The 14733-nt window shown below is 37.0% G+C and overlaps 1 protein-coding gene across 1 annotated transcript in view; it reads right to left on the bottom strand.

Annotated features, from left to right (window-relative positions):
* Nucleotides 1–13967, bottom strand: part of LOC104270817 (fibroblast growth factor 14) — a gene marked incomplete at its 5' end in the record, with an annotated part of 97812 nt that extends 83845 nt beyond the window's left edge. The window contains one exon of the mRNA XM_009865288.1: nucleotides 13864–13967. Within this exon, the coding sequence (XP_009863590.1) occupies nucleotides 13864–13967 (104 nt within the window). The remainder of the gene's footprint in view (nucleotides 1–13863) is intronic.
* Between the last annotated feature and the right edge of the window lie 766 nt (nucleotides 13968–14733).

Raw genomic sequence — 14733 nt, 5'->3', positions numbered from 1 at the left:
GTCAATTGAAGAAAAGTGGCTTTCACAGTTCTAAGTAGGATAGCACAGGGCAGGACGCTGTCAGCTGTCAAAGATGCAGCGAAATTTCTATAAGTATTAAGGGGAAATACCAATTTTATCTCTTATTCTGTTTTCAAAGGCTATTCTTCAGCCATCTTCAATGCTCAAATGAATGTTAAATGGGTGAGAGAATCGCCTCAGATGATGCTTCTGAAGTTGTCACTTCCAATGCCTGAAAGGCTGATTCCTTCATCTCCTTTGCTTCTGGTGCCAATAGATACTTGAAAATGAAGAGACAAGGGCACACTCCTGATCTTCAAATGTCAAGAAGAAAACAGTCAACTCAGTTCCCCTCACAAACAACAGAAGTGTTGAAAAAGAATATTAGATGCTGCCTCTTGCTATCTTACCCTAAGCCTTAAAAGAAATTGTCCAGAAAACGGACAGGAAAAAAAAGCACAAGGTATACAAGTTGAAATTAAACATACTTTTTACTAACAGCATTGAGATGTTGAATTAAAAAGAGGCATTCTTCCAGCTATAATTTGGTCAAAGAGAAGCTGAACAAGAATGAATTATCCAAATCCTTCTGGTACCTACTGATGTATAGCCAAATAGCTCCAGACCCCACTTGAATGAATGGAAAAATTCCTACTAAATCTAAAAATTATTCTATTACATTATAAAAAGAAAAGTAATTCTTGCGAAAGTATGAAATTACAACTCCAAGTCTGAGAGAATACATTTTTCAGTTCATATCACCCTGAGAACATCAATAATTTACAGAGATAGTGCTTCCCGATTATTCTTGATTAATTACACTTTACTTTTTTGTCTGACCAGTCTATTCTCACATTATCACAGTAACAAGCCTCTTGCTCTTCCCTTGGCAGGGAACATCCAAGCACATCCTAGGAAAAAGAAAAAAGTACTAAAAAGGATTATGGAATCTGGTTAATCACAGACAGCTCTACTTTTTAATTAAAGTTTTATAAAAATTAATCTCATAGTTTTTTTTTAAATAAAGCCTTACTCATCCAATAATGTAAAACACAGGTGGGAGAAATAATAGCAATACCTGGCAAATAGAATAAAAACTTGTATACTGTTACCTAAACATTGTCTAAGCTACTTTTAGGAGTAGATCTTTTCATGATATTATCCTCTTTCCTGATCATCTGGACTGTGCTCAGTTTTGGCCTGTAGCCTAAATGACAACATAACAGGGTCTAACTGCTTAGGGGACATCAGTCACAACACGGAAGTTAGATGCTGGCCAAGAGGGACATGAAAAAGAGAACATATTATGCCTTTGAAATGTTCGCTATATTTTGTTTTGTGCCTGTGGTATAAAACCCTTTCCCTATCTTTTTTAAATTCACCAGCTGTTAGGCAATTCTGCAATAAGTAAACAATTCCATGGTGAATTAGGCAATCACATCTCTTTTGTGGAAAACTCTAGGTCTTCAGCTGTGTACATCTGTGGAGCTGCAAAGTACTACTATTTAATTTTTGTATTGAAACACTTTGTTTTCAGCTTTGCAGCCACAATCACACTAAAGATTAAGGAATGTAATGTAAACGTCTAGCAATGCTAAAAAATTTTATCATCTAGTTAATAAGCCAGAGCTATCTGCTATGTGAAATGCTATTGGAAAAAGAAATCCAGAGGTGCACAGGCTGAATTAAGCCTTCAGCTATTTGTTTTGCTTGCTCAAAGTATAGGGTTTTCCTGTAGATCCTGCATATTAAATCCAGAGGTTCCTGTTTTGCCAAGTAGTGGTATCATGTCACTTTTTATTACAAAACGTTTAGTGACAAATATATAAGGAGATACAGAGAACAGCCACAACTGAATTCAAACACAATGGGGTGAGCCTTCTACCCATCCCTACTCGAATGCTTTTAGGATTAAGATTAGACTGGTGATTTTCTACAGATTTATGATTCCTTTTGAGACACCATTGGGGAGAGAGACAGTATGTCCCCAAGGCTGTATTTGTAGTCTGCTAAAAAACCAAGAATCCTTGTCAAGTCAACAGGAATCAGTCAAGAGAGCTTCTTATCTGACAGTGAACTGAGTTAAGTTAAATAAACATTGCACAATAAATCTCACCAGTTTAACCCTCTCAAAGAGGATTTTTGAAAGTACTCAGTTATACCAACTCTGCTACCTGTGAGATCAACAATTGTAACTAGTATCAGAATTAGGATAACATTTGATACTTCAGAGAATTTTGGAGCCTTCTAACATCCAGACAGTATTTCACAAGTTTTAAACTGGAACTTTTATTGGATTAAAGATGCATGCAATTGCACTAAGCTATGGGCAGAAAAGGCCTCACCATTGCTAGGCATTGTGTAGCCACATCACACCTAGGAATTGGTCAAGTAACAAGGAAGGTGAACCTCATACATTCCTCCTGGAGGTCTGTATCTGCCTGTCTCCACCTAAAACTTCCTCTCTGGTGACTCAATAGCACCCCAGGGGAAAGATGAGAAGGTAGGAGAGAGTCACACTCTACAAAGAAAAAGGTCAAAAATAGGTTGCAAGGTCTACGATATTTGTTTAAATGAGCACATGCGACCACGGACTATCCATGGAAATATCCCAGGGATCGCCATTAGGGAAAACTGCCAGCAGAGAGAGTGGAAGACTGACGAATTTGACACGAGAGACCAAGAGGGAGATGAAAACTTGATATTTGATACAACTATGTACAAGATGTTCCTTGGATGCCTACTTTCCCAGTCAGTTTTGTATAGGCACCTAAAAATCAGTTCTAGCACACTGATTTATGCTGTAAGTGAACTCTAATCAGCTAACGAAAAATTTAGCTAAAGGGAAAAAAAACTGGTCTCAAGTTTAGTCCCAAAGGAATGAGAAGGCTTCAGAGATGATCCCAGGTGTTTACATGGATGTCTTGACCCACAGACTGACACAGCTCTGTGAAAACACATGCCGTATCTAGACCCTGGCCACAGAAAATTCAACAGGGGAAAGCTAGTGGAAGCATCCCCATCGTTGCCAGCACACACACATAGGACAGGGGCCCAAGAACATCCTAGGGCGGCTCCCAGATTAATAGGTTCTGCCAACATGCAAGAGGACAGGGTAAGGGGTCATTAGTCAGGACACGCAGAATCAGCATTTCTATGGGCCTGTCCAGATGGTCAAGCTTCCACACAGGATCCAGCCCACGGCTAAAGCTGCCTCACTGAGGAGGAAGAAACTGAAACATCCCAATTTTTTTTCCACAGGGGCACATGGCATATGGGAAGATTACAAGGGATATAAATTTATCCCTGGCCATCATTCACTAATCTTAGCTACACACTTGCCTATTCAAGTGAAAAAATGAATATGCTGCAACAACAAAATAAATGTGTGCAATAGCTAGGTAAAACAAGACCCCCAAAACCCAAGAACAATATGAAACCTGATTCATTAAAAAAATGTAATGTATATCATGTATAAATCAGCTATTAATATATATAATGCTAATAGAGAAGATATCTAGAGCTATTGCATTGCAAATCATGCTTTCATTTCACAACTGTGGTGAAGACTGCTGTGGCTTCTTTCAGCATTTGGTATTTATAGGAACATATCTTTTATATAAAGCCCAATTGTGTAGGGTTGCACACCACAACAATATGTTAAATGTACTGACCTTCTTTTGCAGCTCAGTCTCAAGGACCACACATTATACAGAAATACATTGCAAAGGTAAAATAATAATTTTATACTCACATACTTAAGCTCACATCATCTTATTATGGGATACGTAGGGTGCCTTACCAACCTCCCTGAAGTTATAGGATGATTGCATAATTTTATTTAGATAGGTAAAATACAACATCTTCCTCTTTTATGCTAATATTATGAGGTATCTATTGAATAATCTGATCCAGTTAATTAAAAAGTTTTAAAGAAAGAATTAAAAATTTACAAAAATATGCATTTGACTATTTAATTTCTGCAAGACAATATTGAACTATTCTTGCATAATGAAAGTACATTTTTCCCAACTAAAGCCATTCTTCAGCCCACTAGATTACTTTTTTTAAAAAAAATAGACTTTATATTTAAAAGCTCATAGCTCACTTCTGTTCATCTATCTTGGTATCTAGACATATCTTTTGGAAACTGCCCTGAATAACAGAAAGTGCATGAACTATGCAGCTACAGCAGTGACAGACAGTACCACGTTTAATTGCTGTTCTACTCAACACAGAGTTAATTTTTATTTCATATCTAGAAATCCTGAAGATGCACTGAGAAGTCTTTTCTATATAAAAATCAAATTTATTGTGAAAATTATTTAATTTTTCCATAAAATCCATCTACAATTATCTTCAATATTTTGAATATTCATTAACCAATAATGGAAAAAAGTAGTAGGCTTTTGTTTTGCAAAAGTGTTTCTGACTATTTTCTAAAATCTGAGAGATTTAAAATCTTTGGTAGCTACATTTAATACTTTGCTGCAATGAAGGATTAAATAGTAATGAGTATAAAATTAGAAATTTCAACCATGATCCTTTTGCTTGTCCAGTGACAATTACCAGGGAAGTAAAAGAACAGAAAACAAGAGTATTGGAAGACAATACAATACACAGTGAGACAGCTTTCAATATTTAGGATTGCAGACAAGCCCAAATGTTTACGAACAACAGAGCTGAGAATAAAGAAACCTCCAGAAAAATTGTGGTTGCATTTATGCAACAAAACAAACATTGGCCAAAGATACAGGGAGGTTACCATGAGAGACAGGATTGCCAGAAGCAGAAATTTGACAGACTAGATTAAGGTGCTGGTCCATCAAGCTTGTGCTCAGCCCTCGGCTGTGACCATTGCACGATAGTTCAGAGGCAAACTTCCTTCAGCACATCTACAGTATGAGACGCCATCTATTAAGGAAAACATTCCTCTTGATCCCTGTGGCAATCATCTTACTTCCTGAAGCATGAGATGAGATTACCTCATTTTAGCACACCTACCTACAATTACTATTCCTTTTTCTAAAATTATTAGTTGAAAAATACCCAGTTGCAGCCTCTGAAGACTCTGTGATGCTTTCACCAGAAGTTTGGAAGAGCAGCTTTTTAACCTTGATGCATTTATATATGATTCTATAATCTTAGAGAAAGAGAACACACATATCAAGAGATTTTTTGTATTGCATATGAGAGATAAATGTGAGAAAAGAACATAAATATTTCAAGCAAATATGAATATGTGTCTTATAGACAAAAAATTTCAGTTAAGCCCTTTCAAGTATAATGTGGACACTAATGAACTAAACAGGATGCACATATTTGGCCTAAGTGGCAAGAAACATACTGCAAGTTTTGAATCAAATTCTGTTATTACCCCCAGAATTTAAATGGCAGAAGGGTGAAACAGTTGCCACAGATGAAGAAGTCACACTAAAATATTTTATCTTTATAGGACTAATTACCTTTTTTGTATATTCAAAGCAGCATATTTCTTTAACATTGTTAGGATTCCCGCTCAGTCCCCATGTGTTGCCAGGTCTAGTCGAGAGGTGACGTCCCTGCCCAAAACAGGGAGGTTGGACTAGATGATCTCTAAGGTCCCTTCCAGCCTAGGCCATTCTATGATTCTATGATGTGAGGAACTGCTGTTCAAATAGTAGCTATTTTTGCATGTGAAAGACTTAGAGATGTAGTAACAAATGCAAGTATCAGACTTGAACTATGGTGATATCACCATTGACACTTCTACAATGATGATACTATCACATGGCTTCCTACAATTCTGTTCTCCTCAACTACACTATTTCTCCACTTTCTTAAATCCGTGCTTATCAGTTTCCTCATGTCAGCCTTCTTCCATTCACCTCTTTCCTTTTCACTCCTCTCCTGTCCTATCAAACTCTCCAGTGTCTGTGCCTGCCTCCTTTTTCCCTTATCTTGTGTGTGAAAGCACTGGCTTCAGAGCATTCAATCAAAAAATGTACTGAAAACCTAACCCACTGAAAAAATTCATGGACTCAGTAGATATTTTATACTCATTTTCTACTATACTCTGTAGCAGGGACATCTGGCACTATTTTGTACAATGCAGTAGGGCTATGTTATCAGTCATTCCTTAAGTGCCACCACAGAATAAATAAATACATTAGCAATTTTCTGTACTTATTTTTGGCAGGCAACTTGAGAGGCAAATTATCTACCTCCAAACACAGATATAAATAAGCATAAACCATGCAGATGTTTTCCTCCTCCCTGTCACTGTATTTGAACTACTTCTGGAACATGGAGAACTTGTTTACTTTTTGAGCAATGCAGCCCAACTTAGAGGGGCTGAAGTGTGCTATTTACTCCTCTCTCAAACTAAATTTTCTTATATGAAGCAAATAAAAGTCACCTTCCAACCAATATCAAATTGAATAAAAGATAACAGGCTATGCAGAGAAGGTATTTGTACATAAGAAAGCACTTTAGCAGTAAGTCCTTAAAATTAGATGATGGAGCTTGCACACGGTCTAAGCATTTAAAATCTTAAAAATACCACTGTTAACATGACTGATTTTCAAAAGTCTTTATCAGAAGCTGTGATTTTCAAATATTTAAATTAACTCATTTTCCTCTCTGCAAAGTGCGCCACGGCTCTCCTAAGACACAGACAACAACGACAAACGAACAAAGGTCCTATCCCTGTCTTAGGAAAGTCTATGCAGGGAGATAAGACCATGGGAGCAGGTTGAGACCCTCAAGCATAAGCCTGACATAAGAAGTAAAATCATAAAATCCTAGTCATAGAATGGTCTGGATTTGAAGAGACTTTGAAGATCATTTAGTTCCAATCACTCCAACATGGGCAGGGACACCTTCCACTAGACCAGATTACTCAAAGCCCCATCCAGTCTGGCCTTGAACACTTCCAGGGATGAAGGATCTACAATTTCTCTGGGCAATGATTCCAGTGTCTCACCACTCCTACAATGAAGAATCGAATTCAAATCTCTCCTCTTTCAGACTGAAACCATTACTCTTTGTTCTATCACTACACTCTCTGATAAAGAGTCCCTCTCCTTCCTTTCTGTAGGCCACCTTGAAGTACTGAAAGGATGCTATAAGGTCTCCCTGGAGCCTTCTCCAGACTGAACAACTTCAACTCTCTCAGTCTGTCTTCACAGAGAGGTGCTTCAGCCCCCTGATTGTCTTTGCGGCCCTTCTCTGAAAACGCTCAAGCAGGTCCATGTCTTTTTTGTGCTGGGGGTCTCAGAGGTGGACACAGTACCCCAGGTGGGGTCTCACAAGAGCAGAGTTGAGGGGAACATTGTCCTCTCTCGACCTGCTGGCCACACTTCTCTTGATGCCCAGGATGTGATTGGCTTTCTGGGCTGCAAGCACACATTGGTGGCTCATGTCCAGCTTTTCACCCACCAACACCACCAAGTCCTTTGCTCATCACCCAGCTTTCATTTGTGCTTGAGATCGCCCTGACCCAGGTGCAGGACCTTGCACTTGGCCTTGTTGAACTTCATGAGGTTTGCACAGGCCTGTCTCTCAAGCTTGTCCAGGTCCCTCTGGATGAAATCCCTTCTCTCCAGTGTATTGACCACACTACACAACTTTGTGTCAATGGCCAACTTGCTGAGGGTGCACCTGATCTCACTGTCCATGTCACTCACAAAGATGTCAAACAGCAATGGGCCTAATACCAACCCCTGAGGAATACCACTCATCACTGGTCCCCACTCAGACATTGAGCTGTTGACTGTAACCCTCTGAGTGTGACAATCCAGTCAATTCCTTATCCACTGAGTGGTCCATCCAACAAATCCATGCCTCTCCACTTTAGAGATAATCACATTTTGTATTGATCACAATATTACTGAAGGAGCCTCTCCACTCTGATGTACTTATGTTCACAAAACCACAGATAATTCAAGACTTCTGACTACTAGAACAAAAGCCTATCTCTTTAAAATTGTAAAGCAAGCTTATATTTGTCCACATCTCCTTAAACAAACATATTCCCAACTATTTCTATAGTACCTTGAAAGATGGGGAACAATCTCTGCCGAAACCCAGGTCAACCACTGTTACACTATGACAACATGACATCAACAGAAAAATGGTGCCTGGATGTCACATTAACCGCTTTTTGTTTATTCTTGTAAAAATATATGAATTTTAAAACATTGTATTTTCTCTTTGGTTTTACCTATTTTAAACTTCCTTCTGTTCTCTTTAAGGTTTTTTGCACCTTCAAATCTTCAAAGTACTGCACACACTAAGTGTTGCTATTCCAAAGCACAAAGAGAGGCTCTATGAAAAGCTACCAGAAACTTTTTTTTTTGTTTGACTTTGATTTAGATACTAGAAATACAGATTACTTCAGTCCTCACTCTTTTGCAGGCTGTACTGTCTGTGTTCCTATCTTCTTCCTTGAGGCTGAATTTCATTCTCCTCAGATAGGTCAATTATATGGTCTTAAAGAAGTGGTGGAAATACCAGCACTGGGAAGCCGCTGAAATGTCAGGAAAAACCCTCAAAGGCTTTTCTTTCAGGTTAGTTGCCAGAGGACTATAATAAATACACTTCCCAGAAACAGATATTGATGTTTTCTCTTATTCATGAAGGCTGTGATACAGACTGACATCTTACTGCCACAGAAACACTACCCACCCAAAATCCTTTCAACACCCTCAATGCTGCATACCATGGCAAATCGAACACAGCCCTGCATTTTCAAAAAGATTGTTCTGTAAAGCAAGCAAAGTGCTGTCCCTAATTCTGCAATACTTTATAAAAAGTTGGTAAGACTTTCTCGAAATGCAGCCATGTCTCTTCATTCCTCTCTACATTCGCCAGTGAGGTTCCCACTGCCCCATGCCCAGAAGAGGAGCTCTGGAGCCACAGGGCACAATTCCAGCCAGACGCTATGCTGGAAGACAGACCTGTTCCTGAAGGTTCAGTCATCTCTTAAAGTATCTCTGTAGTTCATCAGCCTTATTAAGAAACCACGTAGTGGATTGTTATCACGTTAATATTTGTTGCTGACAGTATCACAGACATAGTCTTCCCTCTGGTTTTGTCCACATCTCAGGTGTCACCGAGAATTGGCACAACAAACGATTAAAAAGGAAATGTGAAGAAGAAAGCACAAGTAGGTAAAGGTGTTTTAGAGTTAAAATTTTTTTCTTTATACATTTTAGTTTTTCCCTTGTCTCTTACTCTGGTAGCCACAAAATGTTGGTAGCACCCTGCCAAACTGATTGTAGAATTAAAAAAAATAAGAACATGGTCGCCCTTCCAAACCCTCCCAGATAAATCAAATAATTCTTGAAAGGAATTCACTGATATAATCCAAGACAACTCTCATATCCTTACCTTAGGAAAATAAGTATCATAAAATGGACTAATACATTATAAGTTTTACCTCTGAGTTCATCTTGTGAAGAGAGCAGAAAATCCAGAAGCAAAACAAGAAGCTTCAGTCCTCCTGAAAGTTGAACTAATGAACTTTTTGTAAAGTGAGTTGATCAAAATTAGCATCAAAGCCAACAAAATTTTCTGCCCTCTGTGGCACTGCCATCTTCATGCTGCAGGCCATACCTGTTCCCGGTGGAGAATCCCTGTGGCTGTGCTCATTTTTTCAGTGCAGGGGAGCTAATTCCACTTCTTTTGATTTTGACAGGGTCAACCATGGAAACAAAACTCTATCTTGTCAACACTTCCCAAAAGCAAGATAGGAGTAAGGCATAATTTTGGACTTAAAAATATGAAGTCCGTAACCATTACATCAGAAATCTTGCTAGTAACTGAGATGGTTCTTTGTGGAAAAATCCAACTTTTCCAACTAGATTTCACAGTAGTAAAAGCAGTCATAAATACTGAATTATTCACAGTTCATTCATCCATGTAAAATAAATTTCAATTCATTTTTACAATTGTCATTTCTCACTAATATACAACTAGACATGGGAAGCTGTCGCTAAATAAATTTATCCTAATTGTGAGTGGATATATATGGATATACATATGTAAGTATAGGTATTCATAAACACACAGAAGTTAGGTTGGATGCAATAAACCAAAACTTAAAACAAGGTGAATTTAATGGATAATCTTTAAACGGGCTAAAGAAGAAAAGTGCAAGGAAAAAGAATGAACATGAAAAGGTTCTCATTCTCATATTTTATGCAATAGAAAGTAACGAATCATGGTTTTACAACTACTTTGAATGCATTGAAAAATAAAGTTATAGTTTTGGAAAAGTATTTTCTCCCAGGAATTCTGCAAAGTCGTATCAAACTCTAAAGATTTTGCTTCCCTTTTTTTGACAAGGCTTTGATAGTGTGTACTAGAGACCCTGACTCAAGCAGTCCCCAAAGGACAGAACACAAATCTCAGCTGCTGCAGCAGGAAAAATAGGTATGAAAAGCTCTTGAGACTGACTTTCCTATACAACTTGCTGTCCTCCTATTTCTGTTTTAAGAAAGAAATACTGCCATGAAAGTCTTCTATATTTCTGTACTTTTTTTTTCCTAATTCTGTGAATTAGTTGAAAAAATCTTAAATTTTTCACCATGAGGGCCTGCTGAGGTGCAGGAATAAGTTGCCCAGAGAAGCTGTGAATGCTCCCTCCCTGGAAGTATTCTAGGCGAGGCTGGATGAGGCTTTGAGAAACCTGGTCTAGTGGGAGGTGTCCCTGCCCTTGGCAGGGGGGTTGGAACTAGATGATCTTTAAAGTCTCTTCCAATCCAAAACATTCTATATTTCTATGAAATATGGCAGAACACAATAAACCCAAGAGATCTCAAGCTAACATAATCAAAAAGCAACTTTAAAAGAAGTTGCTTTTTTTTTTAAAAAAAAAGGCAGGAAAGCAGTGAAAATCTGCATTAGATAATCTATATGTAAAACTGGTCTGTCACTGTACCTTTGGTTCCCTCTTGACAGATATTTTACATAAGAGAATGCAGGATTACACGTAATACCTTTCCTATGAGTGCTGTTGCTTAATTAGTCAACATCATGTCAAGCTTATGGTAAAAATAATTAAGTTGGGGCCTTCAATATCTGAAAAGATGCATCAACATTAAGGATATTATCACAAGCTATGGATTTCATATATTGTGAATTGGAAAAAGAGACACTGAGGTTTTCTGTAGAGGACTATACAGGACTTTGGTCCCAACTTCAACTATAAATGTTACTTGTTGTGTACGCTTCTATTTTTTTAAAAATGTTATTAAGAAATTGGTAATATATCTAAATACATGTAAATTCCGATTAGCATTCCCTGCTATATGGCACCGGACATATAAAACTCAGAAAGCTTATTTTCTCCCATCCTCCCCAGAATAGCCAAGGAATAAATATACATAACTTGTAACACACAAATTCTGTGTTTAGGTGCAACAGAAACAACCACGACAAAGAGTCTGAAAAATCCACCAAAGAGACAGTAGTAGAAAGTGATCAGCTAAAAATACTTTTCTACAAATGACAGTACTTAAAATATTCTGCATGCAGTATTGCTTCATCTTGATCCTCAGGGAGAAGACAGACTTCCCTCTGATGCTTTGTCTTCTTATTTTCAAGTGCATTAGTCTCTAAGCTAAAAGTAGGCAATTGCTAAGACAAAAATGTATTGTCAACGTTTTCAGTATATTAATATGAAACAATCAAACTTTTATTACAGCACAGATGTTTTGAAATCACTACCTTGAAATCAGCATTAAGTTACTAAATATTACTATTCTTCAACTTGACAAAAGCGTAGTAGAAATTATTTTGTAGTCATACTGAAACTAAAGGTTTCCACCGAGTTTTTTAACATGTTACATCTCATTGTCACTTAATGAGCTACTTGTTTTTCATTTACCTCACACGGAAGATTAACCAGTACATTCCAAAATTACTTGCTTCCTTACCTCACACAAAGTAAAGCGACAGACTGAGACACTCTCCCAAGAAATTTTTAGGGGAAACACACTCAAAACATAACAGCTTTCACAGAACAAAATTCAGAAGTACTTAACAAGTTGCCAGTAACTAATATATGAAGTCAACAAGTCCAAATATCTTGCCATTAGTGTCCACAAAGAATACACAATCTTGCAAAATGTTAAACATGTGGGTCACATTTACCTTATACATGATGTTTTATTTATATCCATGAGACTAGTCACAACCTAAGTAATCTGTGTTTCTCAGAAAATAAGTCATAGGAACAAAGCAATTCATATATCCACTGGCGTGACAGAAATAAATATCTTGTTAGACCTGAGGATGTTCTAAGGGTCAGGTTCACATCTATTCAAAGTTTGCATCAAGTCATTTCTTCTTATCTTGCCTTGTACTTTCCACATCTTTCCCTTACTCAGATGACACCATTCATTGAACCTGGACCATTTCCAGAATAATACATAAACACAATGGTAACCAAAATTTGTTCTTGCAGGGTCACTCCCTGTACAGAATCCTATCAGGAAATTGGTACATTTTCTGAAATTTATATTTATTTCTGACCAACTGAGAACTCACTTTAGAAACAGTGCTGGGCAAGAACATACTCTTAAGTGTACTAACACATTAAAAAAGTACCCTTTGCGCCATCATACTGAAATGAATTTCCCACATGAAGTGATGGAACTGGAGAGTCAGCAATGCATTTTCACTAACAGGTCTAGATTTCTTCTTCTAGTTTTCTTCCTTCTGAGAGTAAATATTGAATGTTTTCCTGTGACAGAATTTTTTATTTTGAACAGAAGAAAATAAATGTTTTAGACAATTCTTCTGGAGTTTCCAGCAGACATTTTATAAGGAGGAATTTTCTCTTTGTCTTGACATTGACATTCAAGATTAGTTCCATTTTTTCTTGCTAATTAGCTTTTCCAAGACAATTGTATGTTTGAAACAAACAGTATACTTTCCCTCAGGGCATCAGAGACTTAATCTGTGCAATTTCCTTTCAATGGACTTTGAAAACAAAGCAGTGTATTGGAACTCAGTAGGGAATTAAGAATTATGTGATGTAAAAAAAAGTGGAAAAGCACTATGTAAATAAATTCAACATAGATTGCAATAAAAATATAGTAATGAAAAATCCTTTAAGCCACCTTGTCAATACCTGACAGAACTGCCTCTTCATATTAAAGTCTTTTTGCCTTTCAAAGGAGGTTAAGACACTGAATTTACACAAAACTGAAGATTTTTATATTCATAACAACACACTGAATGATTAGCATTAAATCATTTGGAATATCTTAAACAATCTGAGGACTTTCCAATCACTTTATGCAGCAGTCTTCTTTGTGACTCAGAAGATTTTTTCTTAAACTTTGATCATTCTACAAAGATATAGTCCCTCACAGAATTCTTTATTTTCCTGATATCTGAAATAAAAGAATCAATAACACTAATCATAGAACTACAGGATTAACTGTAAGGCTGTTAATGACCTTTTAGACTGAAATTTCACTTGTAAGTCTAAAAGTAACTGTTGGAGCCACTTTTGGATTTTGATCAACAAGTCACCAAGAAAATAATTGCAGGTCTTTAGTGAAAAATTCTGGAGAATTTAACTGAAAGTAATAATTTTTTTTGTGGTGTATTGCACACCACCAGTATAGCTTACCTGAAAAAAGAGCTCTACAGAACGTTTTTTTCAGGACTGCTAACATGCAGACTTTCCCAAACAATACACAGTAATTTTTACTATATCGCATTTATAGATATGCTGCATACACACACAGGTGTGTGTACTACATGTATACACATTATAGAACTTCTCGAAAGTAAATATGCATCTTATGCCCGTGTAGATTTCAACTTCAGCTGTGCCTCTGAAGCAGAGTTCAGAATGGTACTTACTGATGTGTAGAGGAAACCTTCTCCATTTAGGGCTATATACAACCCAGTCTTTACACCTTGAATAGCAACAACTCGAAGTCCCACTGGTATAAGGTTGAATAACGCTGTGAAGAAAAAATATGGCCAGATATGAATATACTATGTTTATTGCAATATTCTAATAAGCATTGCTAGTAAAAAGAAAGAAAACTACTCCTTATATGTTTCTGATATTAAGATAAAGCTCATAAAGAAAATCTTGCTTCTAGTGAAGTTAATCTTTAAAATTAAAGCCTAGATGACTCTCTAGCAGTAGGTTCTTCAATAGTTCAGCATTGGGCACAAGTGCTAACTAGAAAACAGAAAGCATGCAGATTGGACAGTAATAATTTATGCAGCACTGCAGACATGAATTTCTCAGGTAATCTGAAAAGAGTCAAAGAGTCCAACATTTCCAACATAAGGGTAATACTTGTGAGACACACTGCAGAAATGATCTAGCAGATTCTGGCATGTAGCTTTTTATTTTCTTAGGCATTTTTATGGTTTTGGATTAAGATTTGCTCTCAAAGATTGCTTTTAAGGGGTCAATGATTTAAATTTTTTTTTTGCTTTTGTCAATGATATATTTGATAAAAACAGTAGTACACAAGTCTCACGTAATGGTAGAGACATCATAGTTAAGAAACTTCTTCACTCTAAATGTGCATAAATGCTATTGAGTTGAATATAGAACATGTTCAAAGACTGACATTCGAGGGAAAAAAGTAATTAAAAAACCCAGCTAACAGCAGATACCATAACAATAGTATATACCCCTGTAATAACAAAAACAGCCACAGCTTTGATTAGTGTATGAAAAAAGCAAGTGTGAAGAGTGGAAGTTTACCA

Source organism: Apaloderma vittatum, unplaced genomic scaffold (assembly GCF_000703405.1).
Source record: "Apaloderma vittatum isolate BGI_N311 unplaced genomic scaffold, ASM70340v1 scaffold2972, whole genome shotgun sequence".
Taxonomy (NCBI): Eukaryota; Metazoa; Chordata; class Aves; order Trogoniformes; family Trogonidae; genus Apaloderma; species Apaloderma vittatum.
Note: the sequence above shows the minus strand (reverse complement) of the source record. Positions and strands in the feature narration are given on the sequence as shown.